Genomic DNA, 24,183 nt, shown 5'->3' with positions numbered 1-24,183 from the left:
CCCTGAGATCATGACCTGAGCCGAAGGCAGCGGCTTAACCCACTGAGCCACCCAGGCGCCCCTATAGTCTATCTTTTTAAAAAACAGAAATAACACAATTCAATTTCTTTTTTAGATGTATCGGGAATGCAATTATGAACACCAATGATTATGGTAGTATAATAAAATGGCAACCAGGGTTAATACAATATATAAGAAATCTGAGCAATACCAAATAAATTTAGACTATATACTTTCGTTGAGTTCCTGGTTCCATTTTTCTCTTTCCTCCTTTTTTGTCTTAGGATACCCTTGAGCTGTGGTTAATTTGCCTGTTTCAAGTGCCTTTCTCCTTTCCAATATACTCCCTAGTGGAATGGGGATACAAATGCGTAAATACTCTGAGTGAGATTCTGAAGGCCTAGGTAAGAACAAAGTACATGAACTTTGATGTGCCAGCTTGGCAACATCTATTTTGGTCTTTTCTTCTTATTTCGTCATTATTCATTAATTTATCAATTACTGATTTACTACTTTACACACAAAGCCCCGTCGGTGCTTGTGAATAAATAAATATTGCTTGAAAGGAATAAATGGTTACAATCATTCCTGAAGTAAATATCACTCTAGATAATAATATTATGGCTAATGCAAGTTAACTGCAAACTGAAAAGGACTTATAAACCAAGGGTCCACATCCTCTCTCTTTCAGTTTTTCTTTTTTTCTCCCAAGTTTTGTTTTGCTTTGTTTTTTAAAGATTTTATTTATTTATTTGACAGTCAGAGATCACAAGTAGGCTGAGAGGCAGGCAGAGAGAGAGGAAGGGGAGCAGGTTCCCTGTGGAGTAAAGAGCCCAATATGGGGCTCCATCCCAGGGCCCTGGAATCATGACCCAAGCCGAAGGCAGAGGCTTTAGCCCACTGAGCCATCTCAGGCGCCCCATCTCCCAAATTTTTATTTAAATTGTCTTTCAGGGGTGCCTGGGTGGCTCAGTGGGTTAAGCCTCTGCCTCTGGCCCCTGGGATTGAGCCCCTGCATGGAGCCCCTAATCCTCACCCCCCAACCCTTATGGAGCTCTCTGCTCAGCGGGGAGCCTGCTTCCTCTCTCTCTCTCTCTCCCTCTCTGCCTGCCAAATAAATTTTTAAAAAATCTTTAAAAAAAATTGTCTTTCAGTTTTTCATTAGAAATCAAGCAAACTCCCTACAGTACTACGGTACAATGGAGTAGGTGAGGACATCAACAAGCTGACTAGGAAACACAACTAAAAAATGGGTTTCTTTTACAGGCATAAAAGGAAAGCCATAAATTACAACATTGTACAGTAAAAAGGAATCATTATTATTTATTAAGCACCTTTTGTGTGCTATGGGTCAAAGAATAATTTCTTCTTACATTTACCCTAGGAGGTCAAGAACACTCTTAATTTTTTGTTGGAAAAACAGGCTTACAAAGTTATTGCCAGAAGTAAACCAGCTGGATGGAATCCACATATGAGTCCTTCTACCTGACATCTTCGCCCTTCAGAAAATACTGAACAACCATTTCCTAGCATGACTTCAAGGTTTGGTACACCAGAAGTTCCAAATAGATTAGCTTTAAAAGCTTCCCTTCACCTGTGCCCAACTCCACATAGCTTCAAAGAGGAAACAGTGGTAAGTTAGTGCCATCTGCTGACCATCTTCCTAAACATCAGGTTGGAGGACTGTCCTCGAATCAAGGACAAAGGGGGCCTTGTGCTATCTGAGGTCACCACCAGCCCCCAAGGACAGGCCCAGGAGGATGGTGAGTACCCACCTGTAGACCCCTTGGTCTCTCTCCTATACCAAGGCTGGGCAGCGACCTCCTAAGTGAGAAAGTGGTGGCAATCGGAGGCAGTCTAACCGAGAGATTTAAGAAATAAAGGCACAAAGTTCTACCACCACAGTGAAAATGCACTTCATTCATTTCTGCAAATAAGCCTTATCACCTCCTGAGTCTAGCAATGAAAATACATTCCTGAGCCTTACTCCAAACTATTTTATCAAAATCTTTAGGGGAAGGGCCTACATAAATTTTAACAAACACCTAGGTAGGTCATTCTTAAGAGGAGGGATGGGGGATCACTGCCTTCATGGAATGACAGCTTTTTTTTTTTTTTTTTTAAAGATTTTATTTATTTATTTGACAGAGATTGATCACAAGCAGGCAGAGAGGCAGGCAGAGAGAGAGAGAGAGAGAGAAGGAAGCAGGCTCCCTGCTGAGCAGAGAGCCTGATGCGGGACTCGATCCCAGGACCCTGAGATCATGACCCGAGCCGAAGGCAGCGGCTTAACCCACTGAGCCACCCAGGCGCCCCAGCTTTTTTTTTTTTTTTAAATAAACATATATTTTTATCCCCAGGGGTACGGGTCTGTGAATCGCCAGGTTTACACACTTCACAGCACTCACCAAAGCACATACCCTCCCCAATGTCCATAACCCCACCCCCTTTCTCCCAACCTCCCTCCCCCCAGCAACCCTCAGTTTGTTTTGTGAGATTGAGTCACTTATGGTTTGTCTCCCTCCCAATCCCATCTTGTTTCATTGATTCTTCTCCTACCCATTTAAGCCCGCATGTTGCATCACCACTTCCTCATATCAGGGAGATCATTTGATAGTTGTCTTTCTCCGCTTGACTTATTTCGCTAAGCATGATACGCTTTAGTTCCATCCATGTTGTCCCAAATGGCAAGATTTCATTTCTTTTGATGGCTGCATAGTATTCCATTGTGTATATATACCACATCTTCCTTATACATTCATTTGTTGATGGACATCTAGGTTCTTTCCATAGTTTGGCTATTGTGGACATTGCTGCTATAAACATTCGGGTGCATGTGCCCCTTCGGATCACTACGTTTGTATCTTTAGGGTAAATACCCAGTAGTGCAATTGCTAGGTCATAGGGCAGTTCTATTTTCAACATTTTGAGGAACCTCCATGCTGTTTTCCAGAGTGGTTGCACCAGCTTGCATTCCCACCAACAGTGTAGGAGGGTTCCCCTTTCTCCGCATCCTCGCCGGCATCTGGGAATGACAGCTTTTTAATCTCTGATGTGAGATATTTCTGGATAGGGCATGGAGATTCTGCAGACCCCTAAAATCTTACCAAATAAGGTAGACAAGTAATGAAAACAGTTGTGGAGATTAGGGTATGAGTCCTGGTTCTGCTGTGACCTTGGACAAGTCACTTAAACCCTCTATATCTTAATTTTCTCAGCTGCCCACACCAAAATGCAAATAATATCAATACCTCACTGTGTTGCTCTGAGAATCAGATAGAAAATGGATGGGAAGTCACTCTGTAAAATTCTATACAATGTTTTAGCATAATTTTGAGTCTTATACTACCTATAAACATAAGCCCCCACCTTTTTCATTTTGATCCTTATTTTTTTTAAATATAAATGTTGAGTTCCTGTTACCTGCCTGGAAGGATCAATGTCTGCTAATCTGAAGGACTGGTGTCCAGCCATGAAAATGTAAGGTCTTTATTTAGAAGATATAGCGATTCCCAAGAGAATCATGGATCTCTAAGAGGATGTACCAGAATCTCTGGTAAAGAAGGTGAGACTTTGATGTTTATCAAAGGGAGCCTGAGGTTTAAAAAAGCAATGACTGAGAAACACAAATTTTAAAATCAAGAGACCTGGGCTCTATTTTTCTCTCTGTTTCAGACTCATTATGTGACCTTTGTAGAGTCCCAACTTTTTATTTTTTAAGATTTTATTTATTTATTTGAGAGACAGTATGAGAGGGAGAGGGTCAGAGGGAGAAGCAGCCTCCCTGCTGAGCTGGGAGCCAAACCTGGGCAGGTCCCAGGTCCTGAGATCAGGACCTGAGCCAAAGGCAGACAGACGCCCAACCAACCAAGCCACCCAGGTGTCGAGATCTGACTTTTTAAAGTCCTATTTCCTCATCTGAAAAATCCACTGCTTCATCAGATGACTCACTGAACTCTTTAACCTATAAAAATATTTTTCACTTAGTAACTCACAATGTTCAAAATCCTGGCAGATAGAATCAAGTATAAAAGGGGTTAAAAAAAAAAAGTTTTACCCAAAATGGAGACAAAGAAAGATATATGCTTTCAGCTATGTAGGTCATAAAAGGTAAATAACACAGGACAAGGAGTCAGCTCCTCTAATTAAACTATTTTAGCTGAAAAATTACACTTGACTTTCTTTTTTAAAGTATCATTAACCTGTCAGAAGTGAGTTGAAAGTAGGTGTGATGTGGAAATTTTGTTCCAAAAAGTTGGTTTAAGTTATGACCATAGGATGATATCACCCTCCTGATAGAAGATCCATTTTATCACAGGGAAGGTCTCAAATGGCTCTCTGCTTCCAAACCCAAAACTTGAAGGAATGGTTTGAGAGCAACCTGACCAGAGGTTATCCATGCAGTGCCAAGTGAGAGAAGGTCTTAGTGTACTTCCTGAGCCTCCTAGCTCTTTGGCCGGACAGCAACTTCTGCTCCATCTCTTAACTATCTGGCCACACCTTGGAGCAAGAACAATGTCCCAACTTGTGAATTTCAGGTCAGGGAGCCTACGCTCCTAAAATGGAAGATGCTCCTTTGTCAAACAGCCAAGTGGTTCCTAAAGAATGATCCTTTATAGGTAACTGTGTGGCTCAGTCACTGGGCGACTGGCCTCAGCTCAGGTCATGATCCCCGGGTCCTGGGATCCTGGGATGGAGTCCCGCAGCATTGGGTTCCCTGGTCCGCGGGAAGCCTGTTCTCCCTCTCTCACTCCCTGTGCTTGTGTTCCTTCTCTTGGCTGTGTCTCTCTCTATTAAATAAATAAATAAAATCTTAAAAAAAAAAAAAAAAAGGAATGATCCTTTACATTTGAACTCTTTCCCAAACAGATGTTATTGTGCTTAAACTTGACAACCCTCTGTGCTCCAGTACCAAAGAGGAAGTCTCCGTATATCCCCACAGTACAAGTTCCCCAATTTGAACACCACTCTAAGACTTACACTATTAAAGAGCCTAGCACCAAGTTACTGTCCCAATCCATGTTTATTGGGTACTGAGCCTAATAATCCAGGTATATTCTGTCCCATGTAGCATAGCTTTGGGATGATGCACTGAAACTACCAAATTCATGTTGCCTGTGTGATGAAACCATCACCCGTCTGATGCCAAAGCCACATGACCCTTGTTCACATTTTTGAGAAAAAGTCAAACTGAGTTGTGTACAGCTCTCCTTGTTTTGCACTCTCTAGGGCAAAGTCTATACTTTGCTAATCAGGCATCTCCTCAGAATTCCTTCTGGGACATTCATCAGTTGGTTAGGACATTCATCAGTTGGATTAACCATTGTATAAATTTATAGAATTTGTGTCTATTAACACCTCTTTGTGAATTATAATTTGTTCTGATTATATGTAGGAATTTCTAAAGACACCACCCCAGGTTTCTACCAAGCAAAAGCATTGTTGGAAAATGACTATTTAGTCATGTACTTACTGATTTTCTACTGTGTATTCAGCCCAAATGTATAAAGAAATACTTGCCTTCAAAGAGCTCAAAGTACAATTGGGAATACAAGCTAAACATAAAACATCAATCTGTAAATAAAATTAAATGCTTAATCATCCTGGGAATAATATAAGGATATATTATTACACAACAATATAAGGATATACCTGTTGTCATACCAGTGGAATATATTTTTGTTTTATTTGTTTATTGTGTCTTATCTTTCCCCACTAGAACAGAAGTTCCACAAGAGAAACTTTTTTTAAGTTCAGTGTTATTTCCTCAGCACCTGGCATGTAATTGGTCCTCAGTATTTGTTGACTAAATGAATGAGAAGTCAAATTCCTAGAATAGTCAGAGAAAAGGTAGTCTTCAGGTGAACCTTAACCGTACTTTATTCAGCTTGCGATCTATGGGTTTAAAGGAGAAACTTCTTTATTTCTATAATAAGAAGGAAACTGCATATAACTGAAATAGAAGGTGGGGTGGGATGAGAGGAATTTAAACAGGGTCCATGTGATCTGCTTAGCTCACTACTAAAAGAGCTTTATACTAAAATCTATGGTTTTCTTTTTTTTTTTTTTTTTAAGATTTATTTATTTATTTGACAGAGAGAGATCGCAAGTAGGCAGAGAGGCAGGCAGAGAGAGAGAGGAGGAAGCAGGCTCCCTGCTGAGCAGAGAGCCCGATGCCGGACTCGATCCCAGGACCCTGAGATCATGACCTGAGCCGAAGGCAGCGGCTTAACCCACTGAGCCACCCAGGCGCCCCAAATCTATGGTTTTCGAACACTGTTTTAAAACAGAATAATTCTATTTTCCAACAAAACCCCAATAAATATAAAACAGATAAAAGCAATAGCCACTCCAAGTTAGGAGTGCTGTGGAGGAGGAAGCGGGGAGTCCATTTTAATCTTCTCACTCCCACCACAGAGTGATGGCTTCTGAGGGATTCTAGGAACACGGTTCGAAAACACTGGGTTGAAGGAACTTTAGAGTCTCTCCTCTCTCAAAATTCTATTAATAGAGGCAGCTAAAGAATACCTAGGCTCCCTCCTGTTCTCTGCCACTTTCAGCTGAAGAAGTAGTGGGAGTCAGCTCCTTCAGAGAGAAAAACACGGAACACCTGTGTCCTGGGCCAAGGCCAATGCTCCTTCTCATGGCCAGACTCAGGGAACTAGATGCCACATTTCTTTGATCCATGACTGATGAGGGCAAAATCACTTGTGTGACTAGGCGAGACTCTAGATTTTCCCTCCTCTCCTTGCCCCCCACATAAGCTCAGAACTAAAGGCATCCCAGCTCACCTGGCAATTTCTTTGGGCTTTGGAGTTGATCAAAATCTTGCAAAGTAAATACCGTCTGATGCCAAGATAGTAAAAGAATCTGATTCATTTATCACCATCCTCCTTTTGTACAGCTGGTCGACCAGCTTTTAGCTGTCTGGAGAGGAACCAGCCCGGCAGACAGACGTCCAAAGGGTAAGAGAACTAGTTAACAGGGTGTGGCCAGGTTAAACCCTTAAAGGAACCCACAGAGAATCATAAGGCACGCAGGGACTAGCTAGAGCTGGAAGAGTTATCACCACTTGGCTTGAAAGAACAAGAGAACTGTCACCCATTAGCTGTACTTCAAGGGAATAGGTAAAAATACCGCTTCCACGTAACAAGTGTGGAAACTAAGAGAAGAAGAAGATAAGGTACATAAGATGTGGAAACCCCAGGGGAAGGAATTTATTGAATCTGAAGCATCTAGCAGCAGCCAAAGGATATTGAAGAGTACTGGGGCTGAGTAAGCCATCGGTCTCACTTTGACCTTCCCCCGCTACCAACCGAAAAAGGCGGGGACTGACCGCGACCAGTTGGGACTACAACTCCCAGCATGCACCTCTGAGCGTCCTTAGCATATTTTTCGATGTTGGGATAAGTGGGCTTTCTGGGAGAATTGCATGTCGGGAATTGTAGTTGTCCCAATTGGGGCTGGCCGCCGGCCGTAACGTGCTCATTGGCGCCCAGGTCACCGCCCCCTTCCCCTCGCCGCTCGTCGGTGTATCACGCATGTACACGCAGCGCGTGCCCACGCCCCCTCCTTAGGCCTAGGACGCAGGCGCGCGCACGCTCCCCGGGCCCGGTAGGCGGAGGGGGGGGGGGGGGGGGGAAGGGGGGGGGGGAGGGGGGGGAGGGAGGGAGGGGGGTTAAGTGTCTACTCTACTGAGTAGACGGCAGTCGGGTACGAAGAGCGCGAAGGCCTGGCTGCCAGACGGGTGAACTCTGCACTGAGCCTAGGGTCGGAGCCAAGTTAGCGCGCCCTGCGTTTAGGAGTCGGGCCGCTGAGACCCGGAGGCCAACAGGGGGCAAAGCCCCGGCCTAGGCCCAGCGGAGATGTCCGGCTGCGGCGCTTGTACTTGCGGCACGGCCGCCGCGCGGCTCATCAGCTCTTCGCTGGCCTCCGCGCAGAGAGGTAACGAAGTAGTTCCTCACCTGAGCCAGTAGTGGCCCGCGAGTATACCAACCGCGGGGGGCATCCCGGGGAGGGCAAGAGGCTGGCCCCACCCTGAGGGTGTGAGGGGACGCGCGGCTTTTCGCCTGCCCCCCCCCCCCCCCCCCGCCTTCCTCGTGGGATGGGGCTTTGCCAGCCTCTGGGGCAGCTGGTTCTTAGATTCGAAGTAAATCCCTTGTGCTCCCCCGCCCGCGCGCATTCAGGCCTCTTGACTTTGGGGCCGGAATGTGGCCACTTAGCAGAAACCCTCGAAGAGGTACGAAATGCTCCTTTCCTTAAAAAGTGTCCCCACACCCTACTCGGAGGTCCGCCGGCTACTGCCTCCCAGCCCGGCGGCGGCTTCTCCTGCGGAGTCGGGCCGGGTTCCCTTCCGGCCTGTCGGGTGCTCCGGGAAGGACTCGGGTGAGGGGCTGCCACTGTTGGGGCGCCCCGCCGAGCCGGCCGTCCCGGGCGCAGGCCGCGCGAGAGCCACCGTGTCACTGTCATTGTGCGGCCGCTTACGCCGGGGCATAAGCAGGGCTCACAACCAACCCTCTCGGCGCCGGGGAAACCTCGCGGCCCGCAGGGAAGCGGCCGGGGTGACTGGGGAAATTTTATCGCAGAAACTGTTTTTGAAGTACTTAAATGTCTCAGCAGTCTTTGGCCCGTTTTCCCAACTTGACGGTCCGATGTAGTTTATTAAGTGTGGCGCTTGTTTACCTTTACTTTCTGTTGATCAGGAGCTGTTAAACAGTGTCATCCCAGCCAAGAGATTCCGGAAAAGAAACCATTTTCTTCTTCCCCAGATCTATGAATATCAGACTAGAGGCTAGATGTAATCACTTTTAGACCAATTAGTTTTATTTTGGCTTGTCAATTTAGGATGTTTGGGTAAATAAAAATCCCATTTTCCTGTATTTTAGGTTAATATAAATGCCCTTAGCATTTACTAAAGGTGTATTTTGGGACAGTTTAGTTCACAAAGCGGGATTAAATAAAGTAATGTGGGCAGAAGCATTTGTAAAGTAATACAGAAAAGTAGTTTCAAGACATTGTTAAACCTCAACAAGCAGATGTCTTTATTCCAGGAATTTGGGTTGAAACCGTTTGAAAGTGACATTTAAATTCATTTATTTGACATCTTTTTTGGGGACTCTACTATGTACTGGGCCCTGTTTTGGTGCTAGAGATAGAGTGGTGAACATTTCCTCATTTGCAAGTTTAAAATCTACAGAAGTAGGCAAAGAATAATATCATTTCTAGAAGTGGGTGAAGTGTGTTTGTGTTCCGTTTGGGCAGGGAAGACTTCTTTGACAGAGTTCTTTATCTGTTGGAGTGAGTTGTGCCATAAAATTGAATCATAGGGGGTGTGTGGTAATTCTTTCATTTTCAGAACAGCCACTGATTTAAAATTTTAATGTATAATTAGGTGAAGCAACAATTTAATGGCTTTAGATATGATCATTTATTATTATAAGTTTGTCAGAAGTTTTCAGAGATATTGAACCATTGTGTCTGCTGTAAATTAAGCTTAAAATATGGGACATTACTTCATATCATTGTGGAATTTAATATTTTTATATAACAGTGAAACAGCAAATGGTTTTCACATTGATTTAAGACTTTCTCAGAGCTTCATTAACATAAAATGTTTATTGTCCATAGTAGAAACTCTTAAAGTGTAAACTAGTCTGCAATATAGAAATAATTTTCTTTAAGGTTAAAAAACTCCAGGAAGGTTATTTTTATTTAGGATTCTTGGAAAGAGGAAGAGAGGCAAAAGAAAAAGAAAAATCAGAATTGAACTTTAGCTAGTTTGTTATTATAGAGTTAAGAATTTTAGCAATATAATATAGGTAAACAAAAAATTTAATCAAAATAGTCTTATACCATGAAATTATACAATGGAGTAAAAATAAGATTTCAGACCTCTCTTGAAGTGTAGTGCTATTCTCTATTTCCGTTTGTTAGACTTAAAAAGAAATTTTTTTAAAGTTTTTAAAAAACTTGACAGAGAGAGTGAGAAAGAACATGAAAGGGGAGAGGGTCAGAGGGTGAAGCAGGCTCCTGGCGGAGGCGGAGCAGGGAGCCGGTTGTGGGTCTTGATCCCAGGGTTCTGGGATCATGACCTGAGCTGAAGGCGGTTGCTAAACCAGCTGAGCCACCCAGGTACCTTAGACTTTAAAATTTTTAAATGCTAGTTTGAAAAATTATTTGGTAGATTGTCATGCTTGATACAGGATGTTTTCTTTTCCTGGTTGGCTATGTGTATCTTCAATTTAATGTGTTTTCCTACTGTTCTCATTGAATATGAAACCTATAGTACAGTAGAAACTTTAAATATTTTCTCTACCCAAATTTCTGATACTTTTCAATCTGCATGTATTTTTGTACATATGTATAAGTATGTATATATTTTAATGCACTTTTCATAAATGTAAATTTGCATTCTAAATATGTACATTTAGGAATGCTTGATTCCATTTACAAAATTCTGAATGATAGTACTTGGTCTGAATTTGGTTGTGAGAAGTGTGGAATCACATGTAACACCCTTGATTTTTGGTTCTGTTCTGTCCATGTCCAGTGAAAGGGTGTCACCTCATGAGGGTGTAAGTGAAGATGTGAAGATGCTCAAACATGTTGATGTCCATAATTTTCATGATAGTTGTGTAATGTGCTTACCTTAACAGCTTTTAGCCAGAATTTAAGTCGTCTCTCTCTTTTGTTAAATACAGTACAAATTAAATAAGGCAAAGTGAATAAATGATAGCGCATCTTTATTTCTGCAATTGCAAACTTTTTAAAAAGACTTTACTTATTTATTAGAGAGGAAGAGCCAGCACAAGCAGGGGGGAAGGGCAGAGGGAAAGGGAGAAGCAGACTCCCCACTGAGCAGGGAGCATGATGGAGCAGAGCTCCATCCCAGGACCCTGAGATCAAGACCAGAACTGAAGGCAGCCACTTAACTGAATGAGCCACCCATGCACCCCTGCGAACTATTTCTTAAACATTTCTCTTTTCTTGGCATATTCCTTTTCAGACCAACAGACTAGCCTTAGTGAAAACTCATCAAACATTTTTGAACTTGAGGAAAGCTGTTATAGGAGTGATGTTATTTTTCTTCATTCAGAAGTACTCAGGGGTGCCTGGGTCACTCAGTCGGTTGAGCATCTCACCCTTGGTTTTGGTTCAGGTCATGATCTCAGCATGGTGAAATCAAGGCCCTGAGTTGGAATTTGCTTGAGATTCTCTCCCTCTGCCCAGTCCCCTCCCCCGCCCTCAGTACAGGTACATTCTCTCTTGCAGATAAATCTTTAAAAATACATATATCATTTAAAAAGTATTCAGAATTCAGGAAATAATAACTTGGTCATAAAGTGAAAATTTGAGGGGCGCCTGGGTGGCTCAGTGAGTTAAAGCGTCTGCCTTCAGCTCAGGTCATGGTCTCAGGGTCCTGGGATCCAGCCCAGAGTCCAGCTCTCTGTGCAGTGGGGAGCCTGCTTCCTCCTCTCTTTCTCTGCCTGCCTCTCTGACTACTTGTGATCTGTCAAATAAATAAATAAATCTTTAAAGAAAATTAAAATCAAATGAAAATTTGAAATTAATAAAAGCAATAAGTGTGTAAGTTGCTGGCATTATTTGTTTTTGTTGAAATTTTTTTCAATTTTTGTTAGAAGTTAGAGACCAGGTGGTTAAGCAAGCATTTAACTTGATTTGTCATTTCATCAATTATTATACACTTAAATACTGTCACTTAAAAAAGATGGTAATTTAAAATTTTTCATTAGCTCTATTTCTAAAATTTAAAGGCCAGTTCATCTTTTAAGTTGAATCTTTTTTTATATTTTTATTTTTTAATTTTTATTTTAAAGATTTTTATTTAATTAAGAGAGAGAGAGAAAGAGAGCATGAGTGGGTAGGGGGAATAGGCAGAGGCAGAGGGAGAAGCCAATTCACCCCTGAGCAGGAACCTGACTGGATCTCTATCCCAGTATCGTGGGATCATTACCTGAGCCAAAGGCAGATGCTTAACCAACTGAGCTACTCCGGCGCCCCTGTTTTTTAGAGAAAGCTTAGTTTAAGGTTGAATATAGGAATTCAGATACTTAAAAGTTGAATAAATTACTCTCCTAGTTCTCAATAGCCCTAAAATCAAAGTACCTTATTCTAGTATTTCTTTTTAAAAACAGCTACTCGCGGGGTGCCTGGGTGACTCAGTGGGTTAAAGCTTCTGCCTTCAGCTCAGGTCATGATCCCCAGGGTCCTGGGATCAAGCCTCACATCTCAGCAGGGAGCCTGCTTCCCTCTTTCTGTTTCTCTCTCTGCCTGCCTCTCTGCCTTCTTGTGATCTGTGTCTGTCAAATAAATAAGTAAAATATTTAAAAAAATAAAATAAAAACAGCTGCTCTAAAACTCAGAACGTTTTATTTGTATGACAAAAGTTTTGTAAATGGTTTAGCTTTTAACCATCTTCTCTTGTTGCTGCCAACTATTCTTTCGAAATATACTTTACAGAAGTACTTCCCCTTTTTTTTTTTAAAGATTTTATTTATTTATTTGAGAGAGAGACAATGAGAGAGAGCATGAGCGAGGAGAAGGTCAGAGGGAGAAGCAGACTCCCCATGGAGCTGGGAGCCCGATTCAGGACTCGATCCCGGGACTCCGGGATCATGACCTGAGCTGAAGGCAGTCGTCCAACCAACTGAGCCACCCAGGTGTCCCCACTTCCCTTTTATTATAGGGGTTTTTCTCCTGGGGTTCACAGGCCTCCAGTGTGTCCAGAGGGATAGAATTCATAAGTTGTTAATTTTATTTTCACTAATCACTAACTGAAATGTAGTATTTCCTTCAATTTTGAATGGAGCAACAACCCACAGTAGTATTTGCAGTATCTGTGAATTTGTCACCAATCAAAATCACAGATACTTTCTTACCACATTATAGTTGTGCGTATCTCAAGGTACTGTTGTGTATACTTTACACTACTTTGAGATCATGGTAGTTATTTAAAAAGCTGTTAAGGGGGCACCTGGGTGGCACAGTCTGTTATGCATGAGCCTTTGGCTCAGGTCAACCTCTTTATCCATTCATCTATTGTTGGACACTTGGGCTGCTTTCATAGTTTGGTTATTGTAAATAGTGCTACAATAAAACTAGGGGTGCATATATCCATTTGAATTAGTGTCCTTGCATATTTTGGGTAAACACCCAGTAGTAGTGGGTACTGGATCATAGGGTAGTGCTATTTTTAATTTTTTGAGGGAACTGCATACTGTTTTCCACAGTGGCTGTACCGGGTTGTATTTCCACCAGCAGTGTAGAGGGTTCCTTTTTCTCCAAATCCTTGCTAACGCCTGTAGTTTTCTTGGGTTTTTGATTTTAGACATTTGACAGGTGTGAAGTGATCTCATCATAGTTTTGATTTAATTTCCCTGATGATGACTTATATGGAGCATCTTTTTGTGTGTGTATTGGCCATCTGGATGTCGTCTTTGGAGAAATGTCTGTTCATGTGTTTTGCCCATTTTTTAAATTTAATTTTTTAATTATTCATTTATTTGACAGAGATCACAAGTAGGCAGAGAAAAGGGGAAGCAGCCTCTCCACTAAAGCAGGCTCCCCGCTGATCAGAGAGCCCAATGCGGGGCTCCATCCCAGGACCCTGGAATCATGACCTGAACCGAAGGCAGAGGCTTTAACCCACTGAGCTACCCAGGCACTCCTGTTCTGCTCATTTTTAAATTGGATTATTTATTTTTAGTCTTGAGTTGTATCTGTTCTTTATATATTTTAGATATGAACCCTTTATCAGTATGTGATTTGGGAATGAAAATCCTCTCCCATTCATCAGGTTGCCTTTTAGTTTTGTTGATTATTTCCTTCACTGTGCAGAAACTTTTATTTTGATGCAGTCCCAATAGTTTATTTTTGCTTTTATTTCCCTTGCCTCAGGAGACATATCTAGAGAAATGTTGCTATGGCTGATGTCAGAGAAATTATTGCTTGTGCTCTCTTCAAGGATTTTTATGGTTTCAGGTCTCACATTTAAGTGTTTAATCCATTTTGAATTTACTTTTGTGTATGGTGAAAGAAAGTGGCCCAGTTTCATTCTCTGAAGTGTTGCTGTCCAGTTTTCCCAATACCATTTGTTGACTGTCTTTTTCCCATTTTGTGTTCATTTCTGCTTTATTGAAGATTAATTGACCATATAATTTGGGTTTATTTCTGGGTTTTCCATATTGATCTAAGTATTTCTTTTTATGTCAGTACCATACTGTTTTAATTATTGCAACTTTGTAGTATAACTTAAAGTTTGGAATTGTGATACCTCCAGTTTTCTTTTTCTTTTTAAAGATTTCTTTGGTATTTGGGGTCTTTTGTGGTTCCACAAAATTTTAGGACTGTTTGTTTTAGTTCTTTGAAAAATGCTGTTGATATTTTGATAGGGATTGCGTTAAATCTGTAGATTGCTTTGGGGTAGTATGGACGTTTTAATAGTATTCTTCCAACCCATGAGTGTTTTTTAGTTTTCAGAGAATAGGTCTTTTCACCTCTTTGGTTAAGTTTATTCCTAGATATTTCATTGTTTTTGGTGCAATTGTAAATGGGATTTTTTTTTTTTAATTAAACTCTCTGCTGCTTTTTTTTTCCCCCAAAGATTTTATTTACTTATTTTGTTGGTGGCAGGGGGTAGCACAAGCAGGGGGAGCCGGAGAGGAAGAAGCAGGCTCCTTGATAAGCTGGGAACCTGGTGAAGGGCCCCATCCCAGGACCCGGGATCATGACTCAAACTGAAGGCAGACATTTAACCAACTGAACCACGCAGGCACCCCTGCTGCTTCATTTTTTAGCATACAGGGAGGGCTACAGCAGATTTCTGTACATTGATTTAGTATCCTGTGACTTTACTGAATTCATTTATCTGTTCTAGCTTTTTGGTGCAGTCTTCAGAGTTCTATATATTTAGTATCAGGTCTTCTGCAGATAGAGTTTTACTTTTTTGCCAGTTTGGATGCATTTTATTTATGTTGTCAAATTGCTACAGCTAGGACTTCCAATACTGTGTTGAATAAAAGTGGTAGGAGTGGACATCACCTTAGGGGAAAAGCTCTTAGTTTTTCACCATTGAGTATGATGTTGGCAAAAAGCAGATTTTAAAAATATCTTGATAACTACTTCAAATTTGTTTCCTTTGTTATGTATTTTATTCTGTACATTTAAAAACATTATTTTGAGAAGGGGTCCATAAATACACTTTACCAGACTCCCAAAGGAGTTCATGGCACAAAAAATGTTTCAAACTTCTAATGACTACAGTGATTTCTGTGAAGATTGTATAACCTTGATGAGTAAGTAATCATTTAAACTGTTCAGTATGGTGGCTTAAAAGGTGTAGTTCCCTGGGATGCCTAGGTGGCTTAGACGGTTGGGTGTCTGCCTTTGGCTCAGGTCATGATCCTACAGTCTGGGATCAAGCCCAGTGTTGGGCTCCTTGTTTGGCGGGGACCCTGCTTCTCCCCCTGCCTGCCGCTCCCCCTACTTGTGCATGCGTGCTCTCCCTCTGTCAGATAGATAGATGGATTGATTGATTGATTGTGGTTCCCAAGGTTGCTTAGATGATTCAGTTGGTTGAGTGTCTGACTCTTGTGTTTTGGCTCAGGTCGTGATCTCAGGGTTTGGACTGATCCCCTTGTGGGGTTCCGTGCTCACTGGGGAGTCTGCTTGAGATTCTTTCTCTGCCTCTCCCTCTGCCCCTCCCCATGCTTGCGTGCACCATGCTTTCTCTTTCTAAAATAAATAAATCTTTTTTTTTTTAGATCTTTATTTATTTTTAGATTTTTATTTATTTATTTGACAAAGAGAGACAGCGAGGGAGCACAAGCAGGGGAGGGAGAAACAGGAGTAGGGAGCCCAATTCGGGGCTCAATCCCAGGACTCCGGGATCACGACCCAGGCTTAAGGCAGACACCCAATGACTGAGACACCCAGGCACCCCTAAAATAAATACATCTTTAAAAAAAAAAAAATGTAGTGCCCAGACCATCATCATTAGTATAACCTGGCAATTTGTTAGAAATAAATTCTTTGGTCCAACTTCAGCCCTTCTGAGTCAGAACCAGGGCATATTTCTTGCAGTCTGTTTTTTTGTTTGTTTGTTTTGTTTTTTGGTTTTTTTTGCAGTCTGTTTTATTTTAACAAGCTCTTCAGGTAATTCTGGTGCATGCTCAAGTTTGAGAAGCACTGGTGTAGTATTTATGGCATCTTCTTGGTACAGCCCATAGATTACAGAACGTTAAAACTGCATCAGGGCTAGCAAAGAAATTTTTTTTAAAAAGATTTTTGTCTATTTAAAAGAGAATGAGTGAGGGAGAGAACATGAGCAGGGAGAGGGGGAAAGAGCACTGATTTTTTTTTTCTATTCAGAATAAGTAGACTTTAAAAGGCTCATGTTCATAATTTTTATTTCTCTTAAATTCCTGAAGATAATTTCCTTTCAGCTTATTTTCTAATAACATTAGATATTGTAAATTGATAAACAGTGTTTTGAAAGATATATTTTATTGTAAATGGGATATAATATACTGTGATACTTTAGGATTAAGTTTTATTAAATCTTTTATTTATTAAGATTTTATTTATTTGTCAGAGAGAGCGCATGCACTCAAGCAGGGGGAAGCAGCAGGCTCCCTGCTAAGCAAGAAGCCCGGTTTGCGACTCCATCCTGGGCCGCTGGGATCATGACCAAAGCCAAAGGCAGATTCTTATCGGACTAAGCCATCTAGGCATACCAGGGTTAAGTTTTATTCTAAAACATCTAAGTGCAAATAGTCTTATGTAAAGCTTGTTGTAATTGTAGTTTTCTTTGTGAATACATTGTAAAGTTTCAATAAAAAGTTACATTTGTTACGTAGATTATAATAAATTATTCTATTCTGCCATTCATACTGATTTATGGATATTTTCTTTTTTCCATTTTTTAAAAATTTGAATTCCATTAATTAACATATAATCTATTGATTTCAGAGGTGTAGAGGTCATTGTTTCAACACTCTTATGTAATACCCAATGCTCATTACATTGTGTCCTAAATGTTTATCACCCAGTTACCTCATCTTCCTACCTCCCTCCCTTCCAGCAACTTTCAGTTTGTCTCCTTTTTAAAAATTTTTTATATTTTATTTATTTATTTGACAGAAATCAACAGAGGGAATACAAGCAGGGGGAGTGGGAGAGGGAAAAACAGGCTTCCCACTGAGCAGAGAGCCTGATGTTGGGCTCCTGGGATCATGACCTGATCCGAAGGCAGATGCTTAATGAACTGAGCCACCCGGGTGCCCCATTCAGTTTGTTTCCTATGATTAAGAATTTCTTAGAGTTTGTCTCTCTCTCCGGTTTTGTCTTGTTTTATTTTTTCCTCCCTTCCCCTATGACCCTTTTTTTTGTTTCTTAAATTCCACACATGAGTGAGGTCATGTGATAATTGTGTTTCTCTGATTGACTTATTTCAATTTGCATAATATCCTCTAGTTCTACCCAAATGGCAGGATTTCATTTTTTTTTTTTAAGATTTTATTTATTTATTTGACAGAGATCACAAGTAGGCAGAGAGGCAGGCAGAGAGAGAGGAGGAAGCAGGCTCCCTGCCGAGCAGAGAGCCCAATGCGGGACTCGATCCCAGGACCCTGAGATCATGACCTGAGCCGAAGGCAGCGGCTTAACCTACTGAGCCACCCAGGTGCCCCAGGATTTCATTTTTTTTTTTTAAACATTTTTTTAAAGATTTTATTTATTTATTACACAGAGAGAGATCACAAGTAGATGGAGAGAGAGGCAGGTAGAGAGAGAGAGAGAGAGGAGGAAGCAGGCTCCCTGCCGAGCAGAGAGCCCAATGCGGGACTCGATCCCAGGATCCTGAGATCATGACCTGAGCCGAAGGCAGCGGCTTAATCCACTGAGCCACCCAGGCGCCCGGATTTCATTTTTTTGATGGCTGAGTAGTATTCCATAATTTATGGATGTTTTCAAACACACATAAAATAGAACAAGGGACACCTAAATACCCATCACCCAGCCTTAGTGTCCATTAACTTTCTGTATTCTTGATTTCATCTGTTCTTTCCCCCATTACTGTTTCTAGATTTGCTTTTTAGATTGACAGTCTTTAAACCATATTATGTCCTTTGAAAAACATTAACGTGTAGCTTAAAATTCATGAACTACCTTAAATCTCATTCTAATGAGAGTAATGGCTATCATTTACTGCAAAAAAAAAAAAAAGGAAATGTTACACTTGAGAAAATTTGAAATGTTTTTTGAAAACATCACTTAAGAAAACATCAAATGTAGTTTATTTTTTTAATATTAATTTCAAGTTTAATAGTGTTAAGCAAAATTTTCCAGCCTGTGAATTAAGGGCTAGTATTGTCATAAACCTTAATCCTTTTTTAGTGCTGCTTGTGAATTTATATAGAGATGAGACAATTTATTTATATCTTTCCTGATAAGTCTGATGTTTTTACTTTTGTGTTTTTTGGGATTAGAGATGTGCTAGGGCAATAAATGGCTTAAAAAAAAACAAAACCCTAGTTCTAGGGTGTCTTGGTGGCTCAGTGGGTTAAGCCTCTGCCGTCGACCCAGGTCATGATCTCAGGGTCCTGGGATGGAGCCCCACATCAGGACTCTCTGCTCAGCGGGGAGCCTGCTTCCCCTTCTCTGTCTGCCTTCCTCACTGCCTACTTGTGATCTCTTTCTCTGTCTGTCAAATAAATAAATAAAATCTAAAAAAAAAAAAACCAGTTCTAACAGTGTACACAAATGTGTTGGAAAACTGGAGTTAATAAAAATCAGTCAGTTATATAACTAAGCAGTTGCTTTTGAATAGTTTGCAGGACACTATTTATTTTGTTTCTTTCTTTCTTTTTTTTTTTTTTTTTTAAGACGGAGAGGGAGTGGGGAGGGGTAGAAGAGAGAGAGACCAAATCTTAACTTACACTCCATGCCCAGCACAGGGCCCAGTGCAGGGCTCAATCTCACAACCCTAAGATCCTGACCTGAGCTGACGTAGAGAGTCATATGTTTAACTGACTGAGCCACCCAGCTGCCTCTTAGAGGACATAATTTTAAACCAGTTTTTGTGTTTGGATACAATGTGTACATCTGTGTATAATCTCTTAAAAGACCTAACAGGTATAGAAATAAAAATTTAAAGCTGGAGTTGAGAATTTTGCAGGGAGTAAAATGAGGGAGATAAAATTAGTTTTTTAAATTTATTTAACTATCAACTTTAAAACCTTGCCCCCTTTTTGTTACTACCTGCTAACCCCTAACCGTGCTCTGATACTGCTAGGAAACTTTCTTCTTTGGCTATTCATTAAGATTCATTAATTTATATTAGTTTATGCAGGGTTGTGAGTAGTCCTACAGTACTCAGTACTGAAACCTGTGGAATTTTGTTTAACCTAAGACCATTTGATATTCTTGTGTGGGGAACATGCTTGGGAAATGCTGCCTTAGAATATGCAGTGTGACTCTTCTGCCACTGTCTGATTTATTTAGGGGTTTATTTTGTATTAATATGAGAAAAACCAGGGATCAGCCAACTGATTCCATGGACCAAAGCTGGCAACACCCATTTGTTTATGTATTGTTTGTTTTCATGTTACAGAGTAGTTAGAACTGAGACTACAAGGCCCAGAAAGCTGGAAATACTTATTATCCTGGTCCTTTACATAAAAAGTTTGCCATAGAAGTCAGTGATTAACCTTTACCTTTTTAATAATTTTAACTTCCAATATGGTAAAAGGTTAAAAAGTTGAAAGTAGGGGCACCTGATGGCTCAGTAGGTTAAAGCCTCTGCCTCTGGCTCAGGTCATGGTCCCAGCGTCAAGTCATTCTCCCAGGGTCCTGGGATTGGAGCCCCGTATCGGGCTCTCTGCTGAGTGGGGAGCCTGCTTTCCCCCTTTCTCTGCCTACTTCTGATCTCTTTCTGTCAAATAAACAAAATCTTCAAAAAAAAAAAAAAAGTTGTAAGTATAGTGGTTGTACAATATTCACTGAATTGAGGTTTTTTTTATAGGATTGAAACATTTCATTTAAATAGTTTAATCAACAGTCCATAACCTTTTAAAGAACATTTGAAGTTTCTTTTCATTGTTGCATATATTACCCCCAGTAGTCAGAAACAGCTAAGAGTTTATGTCAGTTGCTTATTTTCATTGGTAGAAATACTGTAAGAATAAGAATATATGGTATAAATGGCCTTTTTCCCCTGCAGGTGAGACAGATGTTGAGCTGCTTATCTCACATACTTTCAAAGAGCCACTCATTGTTAGAACCTGGGTGGTCTTTCCTCATTTCCAAACAACAGGCCCAAACTGAAACACCTTTATTTACCTGGAATCTGTAGGCCCAGGTCTGGCCTATTTTTTTTTTTTTTAAGATTTTATTTATTTATTTGACAGACAGAAATCACAGTCAGAGAGGCAGGCAGAAAGGGAGGGAGGAAGCAGGCTCCCTGCTGAGCAGAAAGCCCGACTAGGCTCAATCCCAGGACCTGGGATCACTACCGGAGCCTAAGGCAGAGGATTTAACCCACTGAGCCACCCAGGCGCCCCATGTCTGGCCTATTTTTACGGGGGCTTTGCCTTTGATGGTGTTACTATTTTCTCTACCATTTTGTTACTACTGCTGTGAAAACTAAAGCTTTTTCAACCTTCTTTATACTTAAGGAACATTTGTTTTCAGGGAATTTATTGAAGTCATATTAATATTTGATGTGTAGACTAATAAATTTCATTGTATTTCCAGGTATCACTTGTGGTCGCATTCATATACCCGTTTTAGGAAGGCTTGGGACCTTTGAAACTCAGATTCTACGAAGAGCTCCCTTTAGAACCTTTACAGAAACACCAGCATACTTTGCATCAAAAGATGGGATAAGTAAAGATGGCTCTGGAGATGGAAATAAGGTATTTAACTTTGTTGATGTCTATATACATATTTGAGTTCTTCCCTTCAAGCAATTTAATGTAATAATAGTATTCTCTGTTCTGTCAGTTTTTATGTTTTCTGTAGGAAATATGAAATATATAAAATGATATGAAGAATTTTATGTAATTATATTTTGTGTTTTAGTTTCAACCATAAAAAGTTTTATAAGCGTTGCACTTAGCAGTAGGTAAAATTCCTAACACTCCAAAGTAATAAAGAAGCTACATTAAGTAATCTTTGCAGTCAGCGCTCTGTAGGAGTAAATTAGGAATAGCCATCATTTCCTGCTTTCACACAACTCTAAACAATTCATGGTAGTATAAACCCCACTTCATTCTCTGCCTAAAAATTTTTGGTATCTATCTCAATGTTGGATTACTCTGTAGTTAGCAAGTAGATGATAGGTGATTGTATTGGGTCAGTGAATTATTATCAGTTTTATTATGAGAATTTCACTAACACTCGAGTTAATGTTATATGCAAGACAAAATGCTAGGTGCTTTCCTATCTACACTTAATCCTAACAGTGATTCTTTAAAGTATGTAAAATTATCCCCATTTTAGAGATGAGTAAAGTTAGATTCAAGGAAGTTAGGAGTCACTACTTATCATGATAATAACTCCCAATTCGATTTCACTGAAATGTACTTGACCTGTAGTAACTTTTTTTTTTGTAGTGTTTATTGAGTCATGGAAAGAAATCTGTTTATACATGCTGGGTCATACTATTTGAAGAAGAAATACAGATAAATATATGTGTTTACTAGACTGGTTTTATTGTTCTGGTAAATAGATCTTTGATACCAATGGTAGCAGAGATATAAACTGTACTAATAATTCCATTCTAGAAATTATGAAAATTGTAAGATTAATTACAACCTATCTTGCTTATATTTAGTAACATGTAAAATGGTTTCTGAAAGTAATATTGACATTCTCTCTTTGTCTCCCCTGCTAACATTAGAAATCAGCAAGTGAGGGAAGCAGTAAAAAATCAAGCTCTGGGAATTCAGGGAAAGGTGGAAACCAGCTGAGGTGTCCTAAGTGTGGCGACTTGTGCACTCATGTAGAGACCTTTGTGTGTAAGTATTGCTTCTGTTCTTTTTCTCTACCTTGTCTATAAATCATAGACTGCATAGAAATATATCAGTTATATAAGCCAGAGTAATGTTCTTTCTGAACATTACTGATTCTCTCTTATGTTCACCAGATAACTAAAAATCCCAGGACTAGTAATACTTTGCGTGGCAGTATAAGAAATAATTTAAGCAAACTATTTGCTTCTTTATTTTGTGTGTGCGTGTGTTTATTTCAAATTTTGAATTTTGTGAGTATTATGTTAAGCTGTAGGAGAACCAAGACTTATTATTTAGTTTATTACTCTATACTTGAAATAACCCATTGAGTATCTCATATTGTCAGATAGGTCAGTCATTTACACATTAAGGTATTTTTCCTCTCTGAGTAACCACAGGAGCCAAGCCCTCAATTCTAGAAAGTGTATGATGATTATGAATGATTCAGACACCAAGAGAAGGAAGAAATCAACAGTCCTACTTCTGCTGTTAGTGTCAGTGCCTCTCTCTGGATACAAGATGCTACTACTAGTCTTTTGTTTCATGAATCAGATAACTCATTTCCTACATGATCAGAGTTACTGGTAAGGATTCAGGAGTAAATTACATTGTACTACCATGTCAGCCTTCCCATATAGTCGAACTGTGAAAAGGTCAATAGTGGGGTTTGGCACAAGTTTCAGTTTCTCATGATTAGCTGGAGAGAACTCTCTGTGTTCTAACCCAAATATTAAGACTTCAGTTACAGTTTCACATTTATCATTAATATTAATTGGCCAATATATGAAAAAAAATACTGTTATATGCAGCATGGTTTTACAGTTTTGGAAAGACTTTTAAAGTAGTTCCATTCTAGGGGCGCCTGGATGGCTCCTTGGGTTAAAGCCTCTGCCTTCAGCTCAGGTCATGATCCCAGGGTCCTGGGATCGAGCCCTGCATCGGGCTCTCTGCCTAGCAGGGACCCTGCTTCTCCCCTTACCCTCTCTCTTTCTGCCTGTCTGCCTGCTTGTGATCTCTGTCTGTCAAATAAACAAATAAAATATTTAAAAAAAAATAAGTTCCATTCTATAGGTAGAATGTTTGAGATTCTCTTCATGGTGTTGCCTTGCAAGAGAGCAAAGAGAAGAATCAGTTTGAATGAAAACTAATTTGGTTGCAAAATAAAATGAAAGAACAGGATGTTATGATTTCCAAATAACGTTTGCTATTAACAAATTTGGTGTGAAATAATAGAACTCTAAGAGGTCTGAGAATTGTTCAGTTCATAGTGGCAGTGTCATATTAACAGATTTTAATCAAGAGTTTTATCTTTTGGGGGGCGCCTGGGTGGTTCAGTTAAGCATTTGCCTTCAGCTCAGGTCATCTCAGGGTCCTGGGATCGAGCCTCATGCCCAGCTACCTGCTTAGCAGGTATCCTCCCTCACCTTCTCCCTCTGCCACTCCTCCTGCTTGTGCTCTCTCTCTCTCAAATAAAAAAATAAAATTAAAAAAAAAAAAGTTCATTCTCTTTTTTCTTCCAGAGAAAGATTTCAGTCTTTGTAGATTAAAATCTTTCCTTAGAGTAAACTTTCCTTAAAGTAAACCTTAGAGCAAACTTTCCTTAGAGTAAAAAAGGAGAAACTAATATTTAATAAATGCCAGTATGTACAGTTTTATTCTCACAGTCTTATTTCTGTCAGGACAAAAAAATGAGAGTATCCTCATTTTTATAAGTGAAGAAGCTAAGATTTAGCAAGTTTAACTCATCCAAGGTTACAGAGCAGTGATTTGCTATTCAGAAGTTCCTATCCCATACTTTCCCCCCCTAACATTTATGCATTTATTTGAGTGAGAGAGAGAGCACACAAGCAGGAGGGGCAGAGGGAGAAAGAAAGAGAATCTCAAGCAGATTCTGTGCTGAGCGCAGAGCCTGATGTGGGGCAGTCTCATGACCGTGAGATCACATCCTGAGCCAGAACAGAGTCTGGATGCTTAACCTATTGCACCATCCAGAAGCCCCTCTCTCATACATTTTTAGCAGCTAGAATTGTCTAGGGTTAAACTGGCTCCTATTGAGATTAAATTTATTTTCCTTTTACATGGTGTTTTCAAAATTTGGCGGGTTGTATTAATCACTGAGAGTGGTTGTTAAACATCCCTAGAGATGAGATTC

The 24,183-nt window shown here is 40.3% G+C and overlaps 1 protein-coding gene across 3 annotated transcripts in view; it reads left to right on the top strand.

Moving 5' to 3' along the window:
• Nucleotides 1-7,678: 7,678 nt before the first annotated feature.
• CLPX (caseinolytic mitochondrial matrix peptidase chaperone subunit X) overlaps nt 7,679-24,183 on the top strand; it is a 43,954-nt gene continuing 27,449 nt past the window's right edge. For 2 of the 3 annotated variants that reach the window (XM_059372271.1, XM_059372270.1), the window contains exons 1-3: nt 7,679-7,944; nt 20,773-20,933; nt 21,920-22,037. In XM_059372271.1, coding sequence (XP_059228254.1) covers nt 7,866-7,944; nt 20,773-20,933; nt 21,920-22,037 — 358 coding nt within the window. In that variant the 5' untranslated portion in view covers nt 7,679-7,865. Of the gene's footprint in view, nt 7,945-8,148; nt 8,240-20,772; nt 20,934-21,919; nt 22,038-24,183 lie in introns of those variants that run through there. The other variant, XM_059372272.1, reaches the window with a different exon arrangement.

This window comes from Mustela nigripes, chromosome 13 (genome assembly GCF_022355385.1).
Source record: "Mustela nigripes isolate SB6536 chromosome 13, MUSNIG.SB6536, whole genome shotgun sequence".
NCBI classification, from domain to species: domain Eukaryota; kingdom Metazoa; phylum Chordata; class Mammalia; order Carnivora; family Mustelidae; genus Mustela; species Mustela nigripes.
Note: the sequence above shows the minus strand (reverse complement) of the source record. Positions and strands in the feature narration are given on the sequence as shown.